The sequence below is a fragment of the Falco biarmicus genome, chromosome 15, assembly GCF_023638135.1.
Source record: "Falco biarmicus isolate bFalBia1 chromosome 15, bFalBia1.pri, whole genome shotgun sequence".
Lineage (NCBI taxonomy): Eukaryota > Metazoa > Chordata > Aves > Falconiformes > Falconidae > Falco > Falco biarmicus.
In genome coordinates, this window is record NC_079302.1 from 2,529,701 (window position 1) to 2,553,300 (window position 23,600).

The window sequence follows — 23,600 nt, forward strand, 5'->3', positions numbered from 1 at the left end:
AACAGACCACGCAGTGAGGGGATCTCATAGGGCTGGAGCACCTTGCTTCGGCGTTGGCAGTGATGGTGCAGATTCAGGCAGGGCATGGGTGACAGCCTGATCACACACGGCTCCATGTCAGCTCCGTCAACCAGCCTGCAGCCCAACGTGTGGCAGCAATTAGCAGAAGCAGCACAAAAGCCAGCCAGAAAACCTGAGCAAACCGGGTGCAATGGAGCACAAGGCTCATGAGAGCTGCAAGGAGATTGAAGGGCTGGAGCACGTGCATGAAAGGAATCCAGCACTCTAATCAAGGGATGGGAGAAAATGAAGGGAAGAACAGAGATCCAGCAAACTTTCAGCTAAGTAGATTATTGATCTTCAGGGTGTGCCAGAAACCAGCTTTGCAAATTACAGCAGTCCCCTGCTGCAAGCTCAGGCAGTTACCGGATGGCAGAGCAGAAACACTCCCCACCTCCCAGCTCCAGCCACCCACACACCTTCCTCTGCCACTGCCGCGATGCCGCTGAGCTCCCGTTTGCATCTCACTGCGGCAGGACACCCAAACATGTCCAAAGGGTGGCATGAAAGGAACCGGTGCGATGCCCCGCCATCTAATGGGAGAGACAGTGTCAGTGGGGAAGAAACAGCTCAGCAAAAGTCTCGCTGTCTTCTGTTGTCAAGAGGGGAGCAGAAGGCAGAAACCTCAGCCCAACACGAGCGGGGAAGGCGGTGACCTTGCAAGGCTCATACAGCTAAGCAAATCTTTTCCTTGGCAAAGGCAGGCACTCTTTCTGCTCGCAGTCGGGAGGGTTTCTGCACAGCAGAGCCAAGGTGTCAACGCCTCGCAGATTGCCCTGACAATGCGCCTAACCCCCGGCATGAAGATCACCTAGGAGCCGAAAGGCTGGTGAGAAGAGATGCCTTGGAGCCCAACTCCTATCAGGGCGCTCAGCATCCCAACCAGATCTTGCCCTCAGTGCTCACCCTTAGCCCTCTGTACTGCCAGGCATGGCCACCCCACAGCACGGCTGCCCCACAACACAGCCCCGTGTCCCCACTGCGGCCAGGACTGGCTCTGGCTTGGCAGTTTCATTATCATCTGTGCAGCGGCACAGATGTGCACTGCGCTTTCTGTGTACAAAGAGAGGTCCCTGCCCTGAAAGTCATATAACTGTGGCAGACGGCAGGCGCTCCCTGCGCCGGCCCAGCTGCTGGGAGGTGTTTTTTTCCAGCAATCCATTATGTGACATTTGGTAATTTTTCATAGTATCAATGCCAAACCAGAGAGAAATGCCCAGAGCAGGGATGGGGCTGTGGATGCTTGTTTCAAACCCAGGCAGGCAGGCACTGGGAGGGCTGTGTGCCTCCTGCCACCAGCCCCCCCGCCACTGTCCTTACACTGGGACCCCTCTGCCTTTGCCAGGTCCACGCCACTGTCATCCTAGTCCTCGACCAACATGCTGTAAGCCTCAGAGCCCTCCTGCGAGGGAGGTGAGAAGTATTTCTTTATCTCTTTTCATAAGAGACAAGGAAAAGGCCACACCAGGGTCCTCCAGTGGCACAGGCAGAGAGGGTGACATCAACTGGGTCTTCTCATCCCAGGGACAGCCCCTTTGCCATGCAGGAGCTGGTTTTAAACAGAGCCAGGCCTTTCTTAGAGTGGTGGAGCGTGATGAGCACTCAGACTGTCAGATCCTCCTTGTTTTAAATAAATTCCACTGACATACTCTCTTCTGACATAAATTATTAACCAAGCATGATGCACACAGTGTGCCAGCAGCAGCATCTCAGGGCAGGAACAAGCAGCAGGTGAGGCTTTCTGCCTGTGACCGCAGGTGTGAAGCAGTTAAATTACACCATCACTGGGAGAAGAGGTGTGCCACCGCGGCTGCCACCTGCCCGCAAGCGGGCTACGATGGAAAGTCACACTCCATATAAAAACCAAACGCCTGGCATCTCCACGCACCCCTCTGTGCCAAGACATGCTGAGAGCGGAGACCATTTTTCCCACCTTGCCATGGCCCTTCTGGCAGCTCAGGGACAGAGGCAGCCAGCTCTGCTCTGCTCCTTGAAATGCTGTGGATGTCCTGGAGGTACCCAGCCAGCCACCGTCTCCTACAATGGCCTTAAGCAGATGGGACCATTTCTCTCCCTTTATCAAGAAGAAACTCCCAGTTAAGCTGGGACAAGGGTCAAGGTGAGTGAGATAGGGAGAGCCTTTCAGAGTTACCTACCCATCAGCCAATGCCCAAGGCAAACTCTACCATCTCCCCACGTCCTCCCCAGCTGATGTCTTGAGAATTCACCAGAACACCCAAAATAAACCCAAGGGAGAGCCTGATGGAAAGCCAGCCATTAGCAAGGGGTGCGGGGCCAACGCCAGCACTGGCGGGAGCTCCTGGGAGCACTGCGAGACATTGGTATGGACCTCAGCTGCCTGCGCCGGGGACTGAAGGGTGCATGTGAGAAACGGCTGAGATACAAGGGCAATTCCTCTGCCCCAAATATAAACTCAAGCAGCCTGAAGCCAGAGAAAAGTTATGTGAGCCTGAGCTCTCTGGAGCACTTTGGGGGAGGTGGGTTTCCAGCACCAGACACAGGTCATCTGGGCTCCCCTTCTCTGGTCACTCAATACAACCAGAAAGAAGGGGAAGGAGTATTGAGCAGGAAAAAAAAAATTACCTATTTTTCCTCTCATAATTTAGAAGAACAATGTCTATGTTTTATCCTGGAAGTAGCTACACTTTGGGGATTCTTGTGTCTGAGACTTAATTTGTAAAGCACCTAGGCATCCCTTAGGGTAAAAAAAGCATTATAGGATCATTATTAAAATGGACACATATTTCATATCTCAGTTCCACACAAGTGGAAAAAAATGGCCAAGATCTAACTCCAGGATGAGGGGACAAAACCGTGAAACATAACACTCATCCAGCAAAGTGACAAAACAGAGACACTGCTTCCTACTTACTGAGCGTTGCACTGATGCGCTGCTCCAGGTCTCCTGCTTTGCCCACTGCTCTGCCATGCCACAGCAGTGGCACAGAGTAAGAAGCAGCAAACTTTTTTTTTTTTTTTAATAAGAGTCAGAATCCCTGGCCAGAGTGGTCCCCCCTCTCAGCTTTCCCCTGGGCTTGTTTTGCATGTTTGGGGTGGGATCCAGCACTTCATTACAGCATCAGAATGCAGAACATAACCTGCTGCAGCCTGACTACAACCCACACATGGGGCTGCCCATGATCCCACTGGCTTTTCCAGCTGCCAGCACAGATAACCTAGAGGAAAAAAAAAAAAAAAAGGCTTTCCAAGCCTTTCACCAGCACTTAACACCAGCAGCGTCCCTGGTATGCCCTGCCACAGACCGGGAAGCTCCTTTCAAACCCTTGACATGTACCTGGCTAGATGAGAAGCTATTTCCCCAGAGAAATGAGTGAAGCCACACATTTCAGGTTGAATCTCATGCCTGCCTGTCTCCCACCCACACGGCGCACACGGTTGCTGGCATAATTTCTCTCAGGTATACAGCATCTATCTACTCAGCAGAGTCCGTACATCACCTGGCTATTGATCTGCTGGAGGCGACATGACCTGCACCTGCAATGAGGGTGCAAAAGAAGATGCAGCGGGAATGCAGACCCTGTTCAGACAGAGAAAGGGGCTGAGGCAGCAAGACACCCTGGACCCCGGGCTGGGGGCTGCTTCTGCAGCGGGGAACGGCCAGCACCCCAACAGAGGGGCAGCTCACAAGGAAAAAAGCCCAACAGCTTCACCATCAAGGATATCCAGTTTCTGAGGTACCAGAACTGCTGGTGCAGATATCACCTGGCAGATGGAGCTGGACTTTCATGGAAAACTGATGGGTTTCCCCCTGCACTGTTTCAAAATGAATGCAACCCTCAAGGCCACCAGTCCTGCCCTTCCAGTTCTCACTGGTAAACCTCTGATCAAACCCAGTGAAATAAACACAGACCCTATTTCTAGGGTGAGAAATCACTCATCCTCCCCTGCAGACTGCAGATATTTAGTGACTCTTTAGACCAGAAAATCGTCCATCTGAATCCCCTTCTATGCTTTGTTCTTACCTTCTACAGTAGACTTCAGCTTTTTGTCCTGGCTTTCAAAGCGCAGGCACTGCTCAACTCACTACTTTCCTCTCAGTCATCAGCAGCCTTAGCAGACACAATTACCATCATCTTACACTGTAGCCTGTAGCCCTTATGCTGCTTTCACCTCCCACCCCCATGCAAGGGGTGCTGTTCTCTCAGGTGGTGCTCACCTATGCAAGGACAACCCTTGCGTGGTTCCTAAAGCACCATGACTATTGTAGCCCATAAAAAAAAAAAAATACCACAAACAACAACAAAACAAACAAGCAAGAGAAAACTCTTAAATAACATCACTGAGTTCCTGGGAAGAACAGCAGTGCAAGCCTCAGTCCTTGGGGCTTCAAAGGGCTGGGGAGGAGAGAACTTTTCATGAGACAAAGCGAAGCAGCAGAGAACACGGCTGAGCACTACCTGTGTGTTCTTTTCATCTCCCTGAGCATGGATGGTGTAGGAACGACCACCGTTCTTCAAGGTCTCAGTGGCAATGCGCACTTCCACCCCTGGGAGCGGGGTGCCCACAGAACCTACAAAAGAAAACAAGACTGAGACAGTGGACAGCCTCTGGGAAACAACAAAATCGAGGATGCAAAAGAGCAGCTGCTCATCTATCAATGGCATCTGCAGACTGTGCTGGCACTAAAGAACTTCCTAGCAGGGGGTTACCCTTCAGGAAGGCTTCGATCATATCGTATGTCTGCATGCAAATGTCACTGCGGTGCAATACGCTGTTGTTCGCTGAGCAGGCAGTGTTGGAAATGCCTAGGAAAACAAATGTGTCTCCAGCCCTGAACAGTCTCTCTTGGCCATTCTTTGAAGACATCAGCACAGCTTCGTAGCTCAGTAATGAAGCTGTCTTTTTTTAAAAAAAAAACCACCGTGAAACCTACACAAAGATGCGAAAAGAAAGAGCACAATGATTACTACAGTGGCTCACTGCTTCTCTATAGCCTGGACCTGACAGAGAAGGCAAAGGCTTAACAGTGTGAGAATTGCAAGGGATTATCTCAGTTTTATGAGACATCAATACACTGTATATAAAACATCACAGGAGAAAAGCAGAGATCAAAACCACACCATTCTTCCACAGGTTTCAATTTTCAAAGCCAGGGAATCTGACACAGTGTCTCAAACAACTGCTATTAAGCTCCAAGATGGTTCTGTGACCCAGAGCTCCCCTACCTGCAGCCTGCAGCGTTCCCACCCCTTGGTTTAGTGCATGCTCTTCTTGGTGAGCGTCTGAAAGCACAAAAGAAAGGGCAGCTTTGTTGCTGCAACCTCTGTCTGATGGGGGGCTCTGGGCTCAGCAGCAACCAGAAGTCATGGGCATCTGCTGGCTCAGCAGGTTTCGCTCTGCATATCAACAGCACAAGAGGCTTTCATTGCAAGATGAGGCCCTTGACTTTTGCCTCCTGCCAAGTGGGGAGAGAGACATCAGCAAACAGCAACCTGCGGCTCAGGAGAACTGGACAGGTCTGAGCTTAAATCAGTAAGATTTTTTAAGAGATGATCAGTTTTTCCCCCTGAGAGCCTCCAGCTGGTGATGCTTTCTGGGTCTGCTAGTATCAGCTTGGCGTTGGAAAGTCCTTAGAGCACGGTGTGCAAGACCTGGAGCTCAGCACTGTCTGCCCCTTGTCTTCTGTATTTCAGGCATCTGGGTTCCGGTGGCATTTTCCCTGTCCTGGTCTCATTCTCCTGTTCAAGCCCTGGAGATCCGATAACCGTGACATCATGATTTTGTTTGCTACATCGGTCAGTTGCCATGGAAATAGATATGTCGTCGTAGCCCAGATTTATGGCATCCCTGCAGGATCAGCTAAGAGCAGATGGACTATGAGGGAGTGAGATTTTATTGCAGCAAAACTACCCGAACAATTAGCAAATCTGGCAAGAAATAAACAGAAAGCGACATGGCAAGTTCTGTGATGCATGTCTGTTCAGCTTGAAATTGCCTTCAGCATTCAGGTCAGCCAACATGCAGCCAGGTCCTTCTCTTACCACAAGCATCGCCCGGGCTGCTCTCCTCTCGTGGCCAGGCACTGCCAGGAGTCGGAGACAGCAGACTGCAGCAGGGTAAGGAGGGAGAAGCATGAGCCAGAAGAAGTGTCCGGAGGTGCTGTGTAGAGGTATTTATGTGTTACAAACACTCTGGTACCTGCCATGGTAGACTCCAGGAGGACTCAAAGCAAGTACCAAGTCATGGAAAACACACCAAATGTTTGCATGCCGAGCTTGCTGAAGCCACCTTCTAGACTTCTATGGGAACGTTTTCTCCAGTATGAAAAATGCCAACCTGCCTGCGAGATGTGGCATGGGACGGCAGGCAGACACTGCAGAGTCAGTCTTGCAAAGCTCACGGAGGGAGCAGTAACCAGTGCAATGAACTGCCATGGTTGCCATCTCTGGAACCTTTCAAATCAAGATCAGGTGGATGCCTTCCTGGAAGGCTGCTTCTTCCCTGTGTGCAAGCTACCGACCTCAATGCAGAAATGTAATGGGCCGATGCACAGGCTACAGAACTCAATGATTAGTGCTCACTTCTAGTCTCAGGCTTTGAGAATGAACTACCAAAGATCAGCACAGCACTGTCAAAGAAATCCGAAGACACAGAGAAGGCAACACATCCCCCATGCAGTGTTTCAGATCACTTACAAATACAGCTCCATCAATTTATTTCCTACTTAGCTAAAGTAAAACCAACATTTAAGATAAGTTCCTCATGGAGGGCTGTTTCCTTATATTCAGTCTGGAAGAGGCTTTCTGGTATTTCGGAAAAATGACAAACTTAAAAATCAACATCTGTAAAGGCTGAAAATGCTCACACAACATTGATTAGAGCTACATGAACCTGACAGTATTTATCACATTTGTGCAAAAACAATGACTGGAGCTTCTCAGGCCCATCTGCTTTGTCAAGATGCATGCCGTGCCGACTCCAACAGGTCAGCAGAAGGTTGAGCCTGTTCCCAAAGGAACAGCACCAGAGGTCCTGGCTTCACCAAGACCACAATCAAGGGTGATCAGAAGGCAGTCAACACTCAGCACTGGCTTCCTTTTTTGCCCAGCCATACTCCCAAGGGGAAACTGGGGAGAAATCCCTGCTCCTTCCCCTCTTGCTCCCTCCCAGCTCTCTCCAATTTGCAGGCTCCTGAATGTTAAGAAATGCTGGCAACATGCCCGCAGTGTCAGCTCAGCCAGCATCAGCCAGGCTGCAGTCGGGAAGGAGTGACACTATTATTCTTTCACCAGTTCTCCTCTGTTTAAAAAAGTTGTCAGCTCTTCCCAGATAAATTTAATTGGCCCTGCGGTCTGTGTCCTTCGGTATCTGGGGACCTCAATGCTGTTATGTGCAGTGGTGTCCTGGGAGAATTGAAACAGGCCAACGATAAGGCACTCAACGATCTCACTGTCAACAATACACGGAGTCCCCGCTGTAGGAGCTATTAGCCGCCTCTGATCTAAACCTCCAATTAAAGTGGTGATTAGGCCCAGTGAGGCATTCTGTGTCCATGAATTATTCATCTCCCTTCACAGTAACAGCACCAGGGGGGATTAGAATGAGAGCTGGTGAAAACAGAGGCATTTTAAGCAGGGTTTTAACCATATACAAGCAAACATTTATCTTTCATATCTTTCATCTTTTCTTCTTCTGTAAATTAAAGTCCCCGTCTGCTGTCCCTGCCCCTTCAGACCTGTGCTGCTGGTGGAGAGCAGTGCCACACTGCCAGAGACACTGGGGTGACATGGGCAGGACAGGCAGGCTCCGAGGACTCACCCCTTCCCCAGCCACACCAAGCGGGTGGAAGCGGGCAAGGAAAGCCCCAGAACCTCTCCTCAGAGGCTCATGAAGCAGCAGAAAAGGACATGTGCTGCTTCCACTCCAGAAGAAATCCCCTGGCAAGCGTGAGGACCCCTGGACTTATGCACAGGGTAAAGCTTGCAGTGCTCCTTTTTCAAAATAAAGCTAGTAATCATTTTGGCCAGCGTGCAGGTCTGTGGTCACCACTGCCTAGCATCTGTCCCTGTAACACCAGTACCAGTGCCGTCTAAAGTCTTTTTTCTGGATACTTCACTCTTCCTCCTGCCCAGGCCCTGTACCCAGCCCCTCATTGCATTTGACTCTCAGCTGACTCTCTTGCACTGGATGCTCTGTGGTACCTGGTGACCTTACATCCCAGCCTCTAATGGGGTACTATATCAAAAGCTTTTTCACAGCTCCAGTAAATTATGCCTCAGCTTCACCCATCTGCTTCCCAACTGACACTTCCTGAAATAAATTAATCAAGCCTATTCGATTATATCCTTCTTTCTGTAAGGTCTCTCACTGATCCACACCTTTGTGAGATGCTTTTCTCCCCTCTTGGGGCTGCAGTGAGCCCCTGGGCAGTGGCTGGAGTGACGGTCAGCCAGCCTTTGTCACCAGCCCCTCTGCTCGTAGGTGGACAACAGAATTTGCCCCCAGCTCCCCTGCAGACACTGGTACCCTCACAGATCCTGCCTCAGCTCTATTCAGGAGCAGAGCCATGCAACTCTGGAGTAGGAGCTGCCCTTTTGGGTGATAACATCTGTCTTGCCCATGTCACTTTCAGTCTTACTTCCTTTCTCCTTCTGTCTCCTGGGAAACTTCTAGAGCCTCCACTCATCTTCCCTCCTGAAGATGAATTAAAAGCAAATATAATCAGGCCACAGGGACATTCAAGTGATCTCAGCACTGTCACCCTGTGGCATGGGGCTCACGGACAGCTCAAGCTCATACAGGTGGGAATCTTGTTTCCCTGCATGCAGGGATGAGACTTCTGGAGGAAGGGAAGACTGGCTGGGGTGGAGGAATGACAGTTACTGTGCAGAAGTAAGCTAGAGTTTGCATTTCACACAGCCCCTGAGCTGTTCTCAGGCAGAGGAGCCAGAACAGGGGAGCTGTGGCTTCTCTCCCTGTGAGATCCCTGCAGGGGCACGGCTTCTGCATCCCGGGGGACTGGGATGCTGTGGGAAGCCATGATGCCCAGCACAGCCCCCCTGGGTAACACCAGTCCCCCCAGGACACTGGGGACCAAGACTATGCATATGGTGCTATGCCTGCACAGACAGCATGCGGGGAGGAGAAGGTGGTATAGTGGTGGGCTGGGTTGCTCGGCAGACAGATGGCCACGTTTTTAACCAAAGGGAGGGTGAGGGCATTTTATATTTTTAATGTTGCAGATCAATTTAATTCTAGGTTACATAAAGTACAGATATTGAGAGAAGTCACAAAGTGTAGCTAAGACAAGTAAGACAAGGAGAGAACAGAACCAGAGTGTACAATGAGGTGTGACAATTTCTAATTCCTGAAGAGTCAAGAAACTTGCACTAAAATAAGAGCGAGCAGACATCCTATTTTAAGTGTTCAGTACTGATCAGTTGGACAACAACTGCTGTGTGGAGAATCCTGTGTCAACACTGTACATAAATACAACTCCATAGAGCAGAAGCTGAAGATGCAGTCCCATCACAGTACTTGAACTTGTTAAGGCTTTGGAAATAATAAAGCATCAGTATGGTCTCTGCCTCCTGGACAGAACCAGCCTGGCTGGTCAGGCCATCATGCACCACCGTGAGCTCTGCATACACACCTTTGCCAATCCACCACAGCCAGGGAAACCCACCAGCCACTGCCCATGCCCCCTCCTGGCTTCCCAATCCCAATTCCCCTAGCAGGATCATTGTTCCTACCGTAGCCTGTTCCCAATCATGACAAACAGCAATTAGATGTATACCCTCTGTGATGAGAAAACCCAACAACACTTCACAGCCAAATGCCTCCAAACAGTGTGCACCCTCTAGAGACTCCTACCTGGGACACGAACTCCATGCAAAGGGTTAGAAAGCGCCATCCCAATCTCAGTCATCCCATACCTCTCCAGCAATGTGTGCCCAGTGATCTTCTTCCACTTCTCCAGGACAGGCACAGGCAGGGCTGCTGAGCCTGACACCATTAACCTGCACAAGGAAATCTCGTGTAAGCAAGTATCCAAGATCACCTTTGCTCCAGGGAATGTGCAGTCTAACATAGGGTTACATAAAGCCCGTTCCTACATAAAACCTTAAGACAGACACCCAAAAGCCTTTTAACCAGTACCAAAGATGTTCCTCACATACAGAATATTCTCTGTCTGATATGGGTTTTAAGTTAAGAAAGGACAGCTTCCTAAAAGAAGATCCTCGGGTTGCAGGACAAAGTCCTCAGTCTTGTGCTATGTAGGGTGACATAATGAGCGTGCAGACCCATTCTGGCTTTCCCATACAAGACTAGCTCTTAATTAAATAATGTCACCCTTATTCTTGCCAATGAGACACTAAAGAACAACCACCAGCACAGCAAAGAGGTGATGCTGAAAACTCGGCAGATCCACTGTGGAGACAGCCAGCCACCAGCAGCTCCTGCCCAAAGGGGCATTGCTCACCCACCTGATGTTCTGCTGGCAAAAGGCATGCACAAAATCCTGGACTTGGGGCTGAGAGAAGTGCTTGTCATAATACTCTATCAGCTTGGCATAGATAGTGGGCACTGCCATGAAGACACTGATACAGGGAGCTTGGGAACTTAGGAACTTCTTCCAAACCTAGAAAGGAAGGACACACACGTATAAAAATACACCTCAACCTAAAGTGTAGAGAGAAGCAATTGTCCACGTTGTCAATGCTACACTCCCTCAGCACCTTTGAGAAGAGGTTCACAAGTGAGGGCGCTACAAATGCTTCACAGGGCAGTAAGCCCTGCCCCTGCTCCTTTGTATGGTGCAAGGAGAAACTGAGGTACAGGAGTGCAACAGGCTTGTCCAAACCAAGGCCACCCTGGGCTGGTCACAAACAGCCAAACCTCCGCTATCTAAGACTTCTGGAAAGTGCAAACAACTGAAAGCCTGTTGTGTGCACCTCATCCACGTCCGGAGCAATGGCTCTCAACCTTCATCGTGCCCTTTTTGCCCAAAGCACGATATTCAACTTTCTCATTCCACCAGAGGATCACCCACCTGCTTTCACTCTCAGTGAGCACAAGATAATGGAAATGGCATTTTTTAGTACTTTCATGTTACAGCCAAGAATTTGCTCACGAAGCCTTAAGCTTATGACAGAATCAGTTAATTCCCTTATCATGGGCAGCTCTTTAAAGGCTACACAAAGCCACCAGCCTTTCAAAGCATGGGAGCTCTTCTTTGGAAAGACACTATGCCACATCTGAAGAACACGACACGGGTATGAGCCCACAGGCTCAAACCTTTGAGTGAGAAATGCTTTTAAGACAGGTGGCAGAGCTGGAGAGAGAGATACCACACTGGAACTGGGAGTGAGACTCCACTGCAACAGAAATGGTCATCATCTGGGGCGTGGGTACAGAGACAAATGCCCCCAGTGAGCTCAGACCAGCCATCAGAAACCTCAGGTAAGCCAACTGCAGTCAGGAGGCAGCAGCTAGCCCGGAGGGCCACTACACCAACCGTGCTCTTCCCAAGAGGAATGGCCCCTGTGGGACAGATGTCTGTCAGCTGCAACTCCTGCTGACCTGTGGGAAATACAAATAGAGGCAAATTCCAGGAGCTAGCTCTGCTCCTGGAGTGGATGAAGACTAAGGGGTCTGCCCTGGCTGAGCAGCCCCACCTAGGAGCAGCTAGAAACAAGTAGGAGCCATAAATATTGCAACTGGGCCCGTTCCTTCCACACCTCACCACTCTTCCCCCTAGGTAAGCTCTTCCCCAAGACAGGAATGATCCGAAGACATCAATAAATAAAAGGCTACAGTGACGGCCACCTCTTTCCTTTTGCCCCGGTCCCTGCCCCGTTGTTGACAAATGTATTTCCTAACAGCTCCTGACAACACGTACCGCCTCTCCCCTCCCTGCCCACATATGCTCAGCTGCACACAGGCGCGTGCGACAGCGAGAAAAGGCAGGAATTGATTGAAGGTGAACAAGTGATTCTCCTTCATGCTGTCACTCTGCCCACTTCCCTCTGTCCTGCTTGCTCGGGCTCTATTTCATCACTTTCTACTTCGCTGCGCTGGCGCCGCCTCCCTCCACATCTCTCACTCCACTGCTTCAGAACAATCAACTCCTAAAAAAACCCCAACCACCACCATGTTGTTATTCTTAATAGAGCAGGACACATCCAACAAAGACACCGTCCTGCCAAACAGAAGGGAGTTCACGCTGCCTCCGAGCCTGGAGATGGTCCTCAATGGGGTGAGACAAACGCACAAGGTGGAAAACCCCTGGACACCTTGGGAGCTGGGACATGAGCACTGCAAGATCCCCTCAGAATCAGGGTAAGCAGAGGAGGAACAAGGCTTGCCCAGACCAACGGGTGACATGTCTGGAGAGGGAACATTGCACTCCCTTGCAGAAACCAGCACGATCCCCTAAAACAAGCCGAAACAGGCAAAACTGCATTTAGAAATTCAGAAGGATCTAACCCCTACCATACCGCTCCCAGCCTCTTTTCCTAAAGATCTTTTTTCTCTTCAGTGCCCCAGTATCTGTCCCATTCCATGCAGCAGGATGGAGAAGGACATCCCCAAAGCCAGGGGCTGAATGCACGGACCTGCTCTCCCCAGCCTGGTGCTTCCTAGAGCCATTGCTTTGGGCATGGAGAGATGAGTGATGGTAAGCAGGGATCAGGACTGTGCCGAAAGAATTGAACGGAAACAGATGCTCAGGGCTGTTCGATCCTTGCTGTGGTATCTTCTTTTGCCTTCACCAGTCCAGAGCAGCTGTGAGGAGCGCAGGCAGACTTCCAGTCTGGCCAACGCAGCAGTTATTTTCACATGGATTTGGATCTGAAAAAACCCCCAAACCCATCACTCCAAAACACAGATGATCTCTCCTGCACCCCAGAGTCCCCTGTCCTCACAGGCCTACTCAACTCCTGCCCTAGATAAACTCCTCCCCACCACCGCGCCAGTCACAGGAGTGGCTTTTTCTGTGTCAGTCTGACTCGCTCCAGCAACAGCCCCTTCCTGAAGATAAGCAGCTGCCTTTGGATTTGTGCCACCAGCTGCCGGGGTGATCTGCTGACAGCCAAACATCTCCACCTGCTCTGTTCCTGCTCAGCCAAATCTGGATCCTTCCCACGTGTTTTAATGGTACTAAGCACCGAGCCGTGGTACAAAGCTGGCAGCCCCAAACTCTCCGCAGACCCTGAGCTGTCCGTAGGGCTTGTCACTGCCCAGCCAGCTGTAACAGCTATTTCTGTTTTATAACTATAACTTCACGGTTTGAGAGAAGGATCTGGGAAAGTCTCACTACCTGGGACTAATCAATCAATCCCAGGGCTTGGACAAGAGGCCTGCTTTGCCCATCCAGCACACTATCCTCCAACACCGTCAGGTTTACAGCAGCACAATCAATCTCGCTCTTCGTTATCCCATGTGTCACCATCACCACATCAATTACCTGTGGACAGCTTATTGGCAGCCCGTCATTTCATTTTATTTTGCTCTCCTGATACCTCAGGACTCCAAGTGCTTTTAAAAAGCCATGGATTCTGGAGGCAAACACAGCACTGCATGCCAGGGTTGCCGGACTTCACAATGAGTGTTCACTGGACACAAGGGAAGCAGCAGTCTTCCCATGGAATATGTTCAGGAGATGGACTAAGATTCCTTTTAAAATAAACAAGGGCTTGGCTTGACACAAAAAGTCTCTAAGTGGAAGAAAGCAAGAGTGGGAACAGCAATAACGGCAGCAAAAGCCCAGGGCGGGCTTACAGGACAGGGCTGCCTGAGCCAGCAAAGAAGTGGGAGACCTTCTGTTCCCAAGAGTCTTCCCGTCAGCACGACATTCCTGATTTTCTTCCCCTCACACTGCACAAAAGCATATCTGGGCAGTTCCATGGGCTGGCCAGTGGGATTTTGCCATCAGCAAATGAAAAAAAAAAAAGAGAGAAGATTACACCAGTGGGTACAAAACAACCTCAGTGAGACACAGCTGTAAGATTTTTTCCCACGTATTCCTTCCAGCACACAGATGGCATGATGGTGAATGACAACAGAGGAACACACAAGCTGCTCCAAGAGATGGTCATTTCACACAGCAACCTTCCCAACCAGCCTCCAGATCTGCTGAGATGAATCAAGAGATGCAAGCACAGAGGAGAAAAGGCAGTAATTTTTTTCCCCCCTTTACAATGGCCTCACCTTCAGAGGGACATGTGCAATACCCTAAGCTAGACAGAAAACACCAAATCTACCAACACCCAGACATCTTCTAATGCAAAAAAAGAAGAGGAGATGGCAACAACCATTTGCATGCTAAATCCTGCAAGAATTTGCCTGATACAAGACTCCCAAAAACATCCAGAAGAGACCCAAGCAACAATGCCCAAAAGCCATAAAGGAAGCGAATATCAGCATGGATTTTCCCATCAGACCACAAACTGGTAATACACAGCCTGCGTTGCTGCCTCTAACAGATACAACAGCTCTTCACTTCTATAAAATTATTGTATCGGTTTCAGTTGTTATTGAATTTTTTTTAAACCTTTTCAAAAGTAACAATACCTCTAATGCAAAGTTAAATCATCCCTTTACTTCCCTTTTGATCAGGGAGATGGGTTTGTGTTTTGCATTGATCGCTGCCATGCGGGTAGCATCGCTGGTGAGGAAAAAGGCTCTCTGCTATTTTCAGAGTATCTGTGAGAGCAACAGGCATCAATGTGGCTGCAGCTGAACCAGCCCCTTGTTTGGCGAGACCCGGTGCCTCAGACCAAGGACAGAGAGCTCTCGTAACTCTTCGGAAGCACCGAAGGGATGGCAAGACCATACACCCGCATCTGACGCCAGTTCACCCCTGACAAAAGGCAGACAGGCACAACATACGACGGGAGAGCATCAAGGGGAGCTCTGCTCTCTCCCAAGGACTGAGCCGCAGACTCGGTCGTGAGCAATATGCAGAAAGAGAAACATTCTTCTCTTCAAAGGGAAATTGGGCCCTTGGTGGCTTCGTCTCATGTTTGTTATAACCCCAAACTGTTTGCGCTCTGCGTGACTCTGGTTTTAATCATTTATTCATCAGTGCAGTTTGATGGCCCCTCTGCATTCCAGGCTGAAGCTTTTAAACCCTTCCTATGCTGTAGGCATACTGAAAGGAGCAAGTGCTTTCCCTGGGACCTGATAATATAAGTAAATATGACAGGCTCTGGTTCCATTTTTTATATTTCCACACACACATCAAAAGACATTACTCCGTAACAGATGCTGAGGACAGACGGCAGATCTGGGGAGACGGGGAGAAAAACTCTAACTTTTTAAAGCCAGGTCTGCAAGAAGTGATCAAACATAATCCATTCACTAGTGACCTGCTCCTCCCTCCATCAACTCCTCTTTGAGTCTGAAATAAAATTACTCCTCTGAAGCCTCCTATTAACAGACGAAAAGACAATTGCCTTTCTCCAGCTGAAACTGGATGGGAGAGACAATCCCCAGCACGCTGCCAGCAGCATCTTAGCAGTGCTCGGTTATTGGAGATCAGACTCCTCTGCTTGGATCTGCTTTTCTTTTTAAAATAAACTAAAAAAGCTGCCCAGAGTGATGTTTGCAGAAGTGACAGATCCAGGGGAGAGGCTCACTGCAGTGCATGCTTCTCCTTCCCAGAGGCAACTGTGACTGCTGAGCCATAGATCTCCCTGCACAGCCCAGCGAAGGTATAAAGCACCAGTGCCCAGCCTCAGCCCAGCCTGGTTTGCACAGATAATAGCAGCAGCAAGGACAAACAGTTTGCCTGCAGAAGCAGCTTGCAGGCTGCTGGCTTCATGAGGAAATCAGGAGTGTAGCGCAGCAGTAACCCTGGAGCAACACCTCACGCACAACCTTTACAAGGATCAGGTCTGCAGCACCCTCCCACCACGGGATAAAAGCTGCCACAGGTGACAGCACACAACACATCAGGAGAAGCTAGTCCCAAATCACATGCTAGCTTTGGGCACTCATCATTCTCATCTCACTAGAAAGAAGGGTCCAAATAAGATTAACAATTTTGATGGCTTTGTGTGTGACATTGTAAAACTGGGTATGAATTTTAGAGGGCTTGGTCCTTGGAGGCACCTTAAGTCAGACATGCAGTAATGCTGGCACCAAAACAACAGCTCCTTTTGGAACTTTAGGGCAGTAAATCTGCATCTCAGTGTATTTATCATGGAAGCAGTTGCAGGGCACAGACAGTGTTGTCATTCTGCAGGCAGCACACCACAGCTTGAAACCCACCCAGCAGAGCCAAGTGGACAGCACACCCCACAACTAGGTCACGCAGAGCTGACATTTCTATAAGCTTCCCCCATCACTCAGAGCAAGTTTTTACCTCCATGTTTTTGAATACTTTTATTTCCCAATCCGCACTTAAGACTGAAAGACCGCCTGGGATCTGATCTCATGTTTATCATTGCAAAGAGCTGACAGAGAACATCTTTCCCTTAAGGTGAGATCAGAGGTGGTCCACAGAAAAGACAAGCCATTCCCATGGTTCAAACTCAAGAGTGGATCCACTTCAGCCAAAAGCCTCAGCAGAGGATCCTGCAAAGCCGACACTGACCTCACAACTCATTCCAAAAGGCTCCTGTTTGCAGGGTGCCCAGCACAGCTGAGTCCCAGTCCAAAACAGGGCCATCAACGTGTGACTGTCACAGCAAAAGCACTGGCATGGAGGATGCCCAGCTTCTCTCCAGACTCACTGACATTTCCATCGAGTAACAGTCACAACACAGGGCGAGCTCAGCCTCAGCAGCCATCACTGAATTGATGCAGGGAAAGGAGATGGAGAGGGGGAGTCACTAGGGAATGGATGCTCTAGTGTCTGCAAGCCCTGATGCTCACAGCAGCCTTCAAAAAGCACTTGCTCACGGGCTTTCTCCGACACCCAGTAAGGAGAAGGCTCACCTTGCACTCCTTCCTTAAGCACAGGCATTAATCTCTTCTCCTCTGGCCACTAATCTGCACAAGAATTGTACAAATCCAGCATCTTTTAAACTTCTGCTCCTACACAAGAAAAAAAGGCAGGCATTTCAAACAGGTTCAGATGCAGCTGATAAATGCTGGCTGTCTGCAAACAGGAATAGTGCAGCTGGAGAAGTAAACTCCGCTTGGAAGCAAGTTATGATGGGAGGATCATATAGGGATGCTTAGGCTACAGCTTGCTGTGGCTCCCAAGGAGGTTTCTGCCCTCACAGTTCTCATCCTTGAAAAAAGAAAAACAACAACATCGGAGCCACCCTGGCCCCACACAGCTGCTGGGAGGAATGCACTTTCAGGCTCACTGCTGCTTTCCTGCCTGCTCCAGAGTCCACATGCCCACAGCAGCACCGAAACGTCTCCCCTGCCCAGTCAGCGCTGTTATTCCCAAGCACCAGAAGCACAGGCAGGAGCACCAGGTGCTGCTCCTACAGTCTCCAGGCAGGAGTGTGGGCAGCAGCCCGAGAAGGGCTCCCCGTGAAGACACACTGCACCCCAAGGAGTACACACACCAGATGACTTAGCACGTCACATACAACTAGACTGTAATGCTGGAAACTAAGGGTCCATTTATAAACCCTTCATTAATACATGATTAATAGATGCAGCCATATTTTTTAATAACTTACAATAAAAAGATGCTACGAAAGGCTTAAGCAAGACAGTCTTAACAGATGGTGCTATAAAGTGAATTATAACATGTACAGTAGCTAGCGCAAAGTAATGGATGTCCTCATTTAATAAAAAGAATCTGATTTTATGCAGCAACTTTCACGCTTGAGGCACCTCAATACACTTTAATGAGCCCTTGTGGCCCCTGCAATAGCTTGCATGCTGCCACGGACATCAGATGCTATTTTAGTAAGAGAGCGGACGTTGGTCAGGACACTGGGGTTACTCCACAGTTTTGATTTTTAACCTTTCCTTGGACAGCTACCAAAAGCAGATGGAAGGGTCTGAAAGATGCCACCTCCTAACACTGCACTGCAGGGAACGACAAGCAAGCCTTAGTCCGGGGCTTGAAACATCTTTAACCCAGAAAAAAAAAAGAGCATTATTATGACCACCAAAACCAGACTGGCATCTGTATCCATGACTATAAGGCACGCCGCAAATTATGTAATTTAATAAACACTGTAATAATAAAGTATTTATTTTGTATAATGAAGTGTTAGTGATTAGAAACCAAACACACACTGGGCATGCTGCTGCGGTTTCTCTTGAACCCTTGCCAGTATCACTCAAGGCTAAATATGTCTGCAGCAGGTTGAGAGTAAGTTCCTAGCCTTGTTTTGATCAGCCTGTCAAGTGTTTTAGCTGCCATTCGAGTTTCTTTATATCACACTATAATTGGCTGCTTTCTCAAGGTGCAGTGAAGGAAAAAAAAAAGCCACACAGCAAAACCCAGGCTCCTTTTGCAAAATTCTCCACTGAAACTCTGCTGCTTTTCTGAAAGCTGATTTCAGTAGCAAAAGGCATTTTGTAAACAGCTGGTGAAAATAGACTGGAACTGAAAGGCAGCTTGCATTAAACTCCACAAGAAAGCCTTATTTACCCTCATGTGCTTTCTTTGTAGTGTCGATCAAACCACTTTCAGCTCCCAGGGGAGGCCCTCGGAAAAATAAAGGGAATAAAAAAAAGGAGAAAAGCAAATTACGTTCTTCAGAGCCTGAACGCACCTGAGAACCCTCGGAACGGCACTCGCTGCAGCAGGCACGCTTGCCACGCCGACCTCCCTGCCCAAGTTCAACCTCCAGGGTCAAGCGGATGTCTCCAGCCCTGTCCCCACTTGCCCTTGATTGTCAAGGCTGGGGGAGAGCTTTGATCAGAAGAGGCAGGCGGGGTGCCCAACTCCCCCCGAACCTGAACCCATCCTTCAACGTCAGCTCATTCATTTGCAGATGTCGGCAGAGAGCAGAGAAACACGCGAGGGTGTAAGGGACAATCAATCACCGATGGCACAGGACGTGGAGAAACGCGCCCTCCAGAGGGCTTGGCTTTGCTTCCAGCACGCTCCTCTGCCACCTCACCAGCATCACCAGGGCTGGGCACATGCTGAGCTCCAGCTCTCGTGGGGCACGCATCCCTGCTGAACCCTGAGCTTTTGGGGAGACACTCTAAAGACAGATGAAGGCAATTTGGCAGTGACCAACGAGGAGAGCACTGGCTACAGCTGCCAAGGGACCTTCCTGCTTTCTTCTACCACGGCATCCTATCTATTTACTCTGGAAATGCAAATGCAGAGAGCTGCCCTTCCAGGACTCTGGGCCTGTTCCCCACCAAAGCACCAGTGCTCGGGCAGCAAGTCGGTGTTCAGGTGTCAGGGCCATCTTGAAACAAGAAAGGAAGCGTGCATTTTCGGTGGTTGTTTCTCCGAGAAGCAGAAATAAGCAATGAAGAATCACATGGTCCTGCAGTTGCTCAGATCAGAGCCCTGGCTCACCCTTGCCTAGCAGCAGCACAGTCATAGGCTTCTGGGTGTATCCCACACCTTTGCACCTTGTCCTTTCGGCCAAACAAGGCCACCCAGCATATGAATAAATATTAATAGGCAAAGCGGCCTGTTTAGCTACAAAGCACAGGCTTGACAGGCTCTTTTTTCACTTTCCCAAGGAGTTCTGTACTAACAATGCACGTCTCCTTCCCGCTACGAGTTGGCAGCAGCACCTGAAAACCCAATTGATCCGTTAACAGCGACATTGCAGACTCCAACATCTCTCATACCACCCACAACACTGGGAGATGCAGATGAACAGCACTGGATCCCAGGGGCTGGTAACTGTAGAAACTGCTCTACCTTATCGTTGGTTGCCCCTTTTCTTCCTCTCTTTAGGTCGGCTGCCTGCCACCACAGCAAGGAACAAAAGAGAAGCAGAGCACTGGGACTGGCATTTCCTGTCTCAGCTAGAAAACAACATTATAAGCATGTCTACTGTATTCAAGCAAGGTTTCCCTCCTGCCACCTCTCCTGCAAGGCTGCATGAAGCTCTCTATTTGCAAACTCTCTCGCATATCACTGAGTCTAAACCAACAGATCTGTTAACACTTGTTTCTCCACAGAGGAAGAGCAATGCTTGCATGCAAGTGATGACTAGCGGCACTTCTCTTACTTGGACTGCAAGAAACTAAAGCATGTGTTCTGTCATGTAATGTTATATAAAACACAGAGGACACAGGACTGGAAGGGAAAAAAATGCGGGCTACTAAAAATGTCCACAAGCAGCATAGCTTCAAGCAGCACATAGCTAACATGCAGGAGAAAAATCCAGTATTGCCACCTTCCCTGGTACTACTAAATTAACAACCCTTATTCCAGGTGCACATGCTCTTAGTGGGTATATAGAAGCCCACCTTTAGTCAGAGACCCTCAACATCACGAGGAGGGGCAGCCTAGCATTATGATAACATACATCACACTTAAACAAGTTGTATCCTCCAGAACAGCACATTTACCCCAAAACTGAGTGTTCAACTAAAAGCTTTATTAATGGACACTGCGAACCACATGCAGCCAATAGCTAAAGAGACTGGAAGTCTTTAAGAACTTATTTCCAAAGTTGCTCTAATTACAATGCATGGGGTCTTACTGCTGAATTTCAAAGGCTACGGCACAATCCCTCCAGGCTTACCATCTGTGCACTGAATTCGGGTAACATGATGCACGTCGCTCCCACCCAGAGAGGACAGAGGAGCTTATTGATCACCCCGTGGACATGATGTAAAGGCAGCACATGCAGAATAACATCCTCCTTCTTCCATTCCCATTTTTCAACCAGTCCTGTGGTCTGCAGAAGAAAACATACAACCCAGCATTAGGGCAGGAGGAAAGACTCTCATTGCTTGAAAAGCCCAAGGTATCTGCACCCCAGATCCCCTGGGCACAGCTGGCGGCAGAAATCCCACACCTCCTGGAATGATGCCTGGGCACAAAAACCCCTTTCCTTTAGGGTTAGCACAAGCAAAATTCCCACCACAACATACAATACAATCTATATAAATAGAAGACACAACTTGTCAGTACGTGTCTTCATATGCATCAGCAAAGTCCTTCCTCATTACTGAGAAATAGTCAACAGTGATTTTAAGCAAGGCCTACAAAACTATTAGCCTGCTGCTGCACACACAGCATTGGCAGAAATTGTAAGCAAAAAATTAATCTTCCCAGAACTCTGTAGACATAGTTTGGACACCAATGACATTGGGCTTTCAATACCTGTAAGGGATAGTCAATAGGAGCAGAAAATCACTGTCTAATAAAACAGAAAGTAGGCTTTATGTTAGCAAAAAAAATATTAGTATATCAAGCTTCTAAAATACTCTGCTATGAAGGCATAATTATCTAAAGTGTTAGACCTCAGGCTTCTGGGTGAACAATGCTCCTCAGAGCCCAGCATTAGCAACTGGAAAGCTTATTTCCAGCCATCTAAAAATAAAAGAAGCATTTGAAGAGTGGAATTTAGTCATGTCATTCACAACCCTCTTCCACAGGGCAGGGAGCAGGTTTTAGGCTTTTTGCAAGACAGCTCAAAAGATGGTGACTGCTCAGGCCACCTCCCAAATCATCAGCATATTTGTAAGGGAACAGATTCTTTGCCCAGTATAGCCAAGCCCTGGCTCTATCCATCAAGGCTTTCATACCACTCCCGACATTGCGGTATCTGAGCACCCAGTAAGCTTTTGGAGGTATCCGTAAGGCACGATGTATTCCCTGCCCTTTTTCCCCTAATGGCATGAGTCTATCAGTTGCAGGCAGTGATAACCAACTGGTGAGGTAGTCAGCAGGCTCATTCAAACTTTTAATTCCTTTTGGCTCAGAGAGCTAATGGATTTTTTGCCTTGGGGATATATAGCTGAATAATGCACAGACTTCACACAGTACTGGGCTGGGCTAAGTTATATTCCTGTTAGGGGCAAAGATTCTTTCCTAGTCACAGTGGAGAAAAGAAAACTGCAAAGAAAGCGGTCTCATTCCTTCTGCTTTCCAGGAAAGCAGGGAGAAGAGTCCATCTGCCTCAGCTAAAGCCCAGCAACACCAAAAGGACCAAGTTTAGAGCCTCAAACGCTCTTCTGTGTGTTCATCTTAAAAGTGTTGAGGACTCCCAAGATACAGCCCCACAGCTCCGTGCAGGAATTCGGTTGTGCTAAGGTGTGCTGTGCTTTGGAGTTTGCAGCCCCAAATCACCTCTGAAGGCCAAGACCTCTGTAACTGGAGATTAACTTTGCAGAGAGAAAGCAGCACTCACCACAGCTTGCACATTCTCATGGGTGCTGAGGACACCTTTTGGTCTTCCTGTTGTCCCACTAGTGTAGATTATCATGGCTCCCCTGTCTTTCCATGAGGAGCATGTTGTCAAGGGACCCTCTTCCACTGCTGCATGACTTGTGGATCCATCACTATGAGACCTAAGAAGTGGCAGAAGTGGGACCCCCAGCTTCTCCGCACTAGGGGCTATTTTCCCCACATATTCCTCTGCTGCGATGACTAGAGCGCTCTGTGAATCCTGAATCACATACTCCAGTTGTTGCACAGGGTGTTTCTTGTAAAGGGGCACTGCTATGCCCCCACTCATCCAGGAAGCCCACTGGGCCACCACATATGAGGCATCATTGGGACACAAAAATGAGATCCTCTCTTCCTTCAAGTCCTGGCTGGAGCACTCCAGAGCTCTACAGATCTCCTGGGACAAGCGTAGACTCTGGCTGAGAAGGTCCCTGTAAGTGTGCTCACCATTTTGGTCAACGATGGCGATTCTATCTCCGAAAGCCAAAGCCCTAGAGAAGACAGGGGTAACATCGCTGCTGTAGGTTGCCAACGTGGTTTGCAGACCCCTGTGGGGACAGCCAGCCCTATTCTGCCCACGCAACCCCCATCTGCAACGGTGCAAGTCCCGGACGAGGCATCGAAGGGGCTGGCTCACTTGGGGGAAGAGCAGGGAGACCAGCATCCTGCCAGCACCGCTTGTTTTGAAGTGATTCTGCAGAAAGCAATTATAGGAACAGATAAGTATGTGCAGCAATTACCCAGGTTTATTCCCACAAAGGAAAAGTGGCAGCCTTCATTTGAATAATACCCACTGTATTATTAATGTTTATGATTCAGACTGCTGCATTCCCAGTGTGCTAAGGCCCTGCCTGGATGGAACAGGAAACAGAGACCCTTCCCTAAGTAGTCTCCACATCCCTAAAAAAACAATCTAACTTTGAGAAATAGTTTTCATTGATCAGTAATCTTAGGACACTAAGTGGTGGCTACCTGAGGTGCCGTTCTAACTCAGTGAAACTAGCATTTAAAGAAATTAAATAATTGCCACAGTCCTTAGCTCTCAATTTGCAGTTTCCACCACCTTGGTAAACCATTGCCTTGCTCTGTGCTTCAAGTCAGGCAGCACGGAGCTAGACACAGAAGGTTTAGCCCCATGGAGGACTGTTTCCTGTGTGAGCTTTCCTTCAAGCAACAGCACATCTAAGTTCAGGAAAGTGCCCAAACCCTCCCAACTGATGGGTCATCCATCACAAACCCTGCTTCAGCTCAAAAGCTTTCT

At 49.0% G+C, this 23,600-nt stretch overlaps 1 protein-coding gene across 5 annotated transcripts in view; it reads right to left on the reverse strand.

Annotated features, from left to right (window-relative positions):
* ACSF3 (acyl-CoA synthetase family member 3) overlaps nucleotides 1-23,600 on the reverse strand; it is a 66,279-nt gene that overhangs the window by 39,814 nt on the left and 2,865 nt on the right. For all 5 annotated transcript variants that reach the window (XM_056360805.1, XM_056360801.1, XM_056360802.1 and 2 more), the window contains exons 2-6: nucleotides 22,302-23,033; nucleotides 20,688-20,843; nucleotides 10,530-10,684; nucleotides 9,916-10,061; nucleotides 4,500-4,612 (exon numbers count right to left, since the gene is read on the reverse strand). In XM_056360805.1, the coding sequence (XP_056216780.1) occupies nucleotides 4,500-4,612; nucleotides 9,916-10,061; nucleotides 10,530-10,684; nucleotides 20,688-20,843; nucleotides 22,302-23,003 (1,272 nt within the window). In that variant the 5' untranslated portion in view covers nucleotides 23,004-23,033. The remainder of the gene's footprint in view (nucleotides 1-4,499; nucleotides 4,613-9,915; nucleotides 10,062-10,529; nucleotides 10,685-20,687; nucleotides 20,844-22,301; nucleotides 23,034-23,600) is intronic.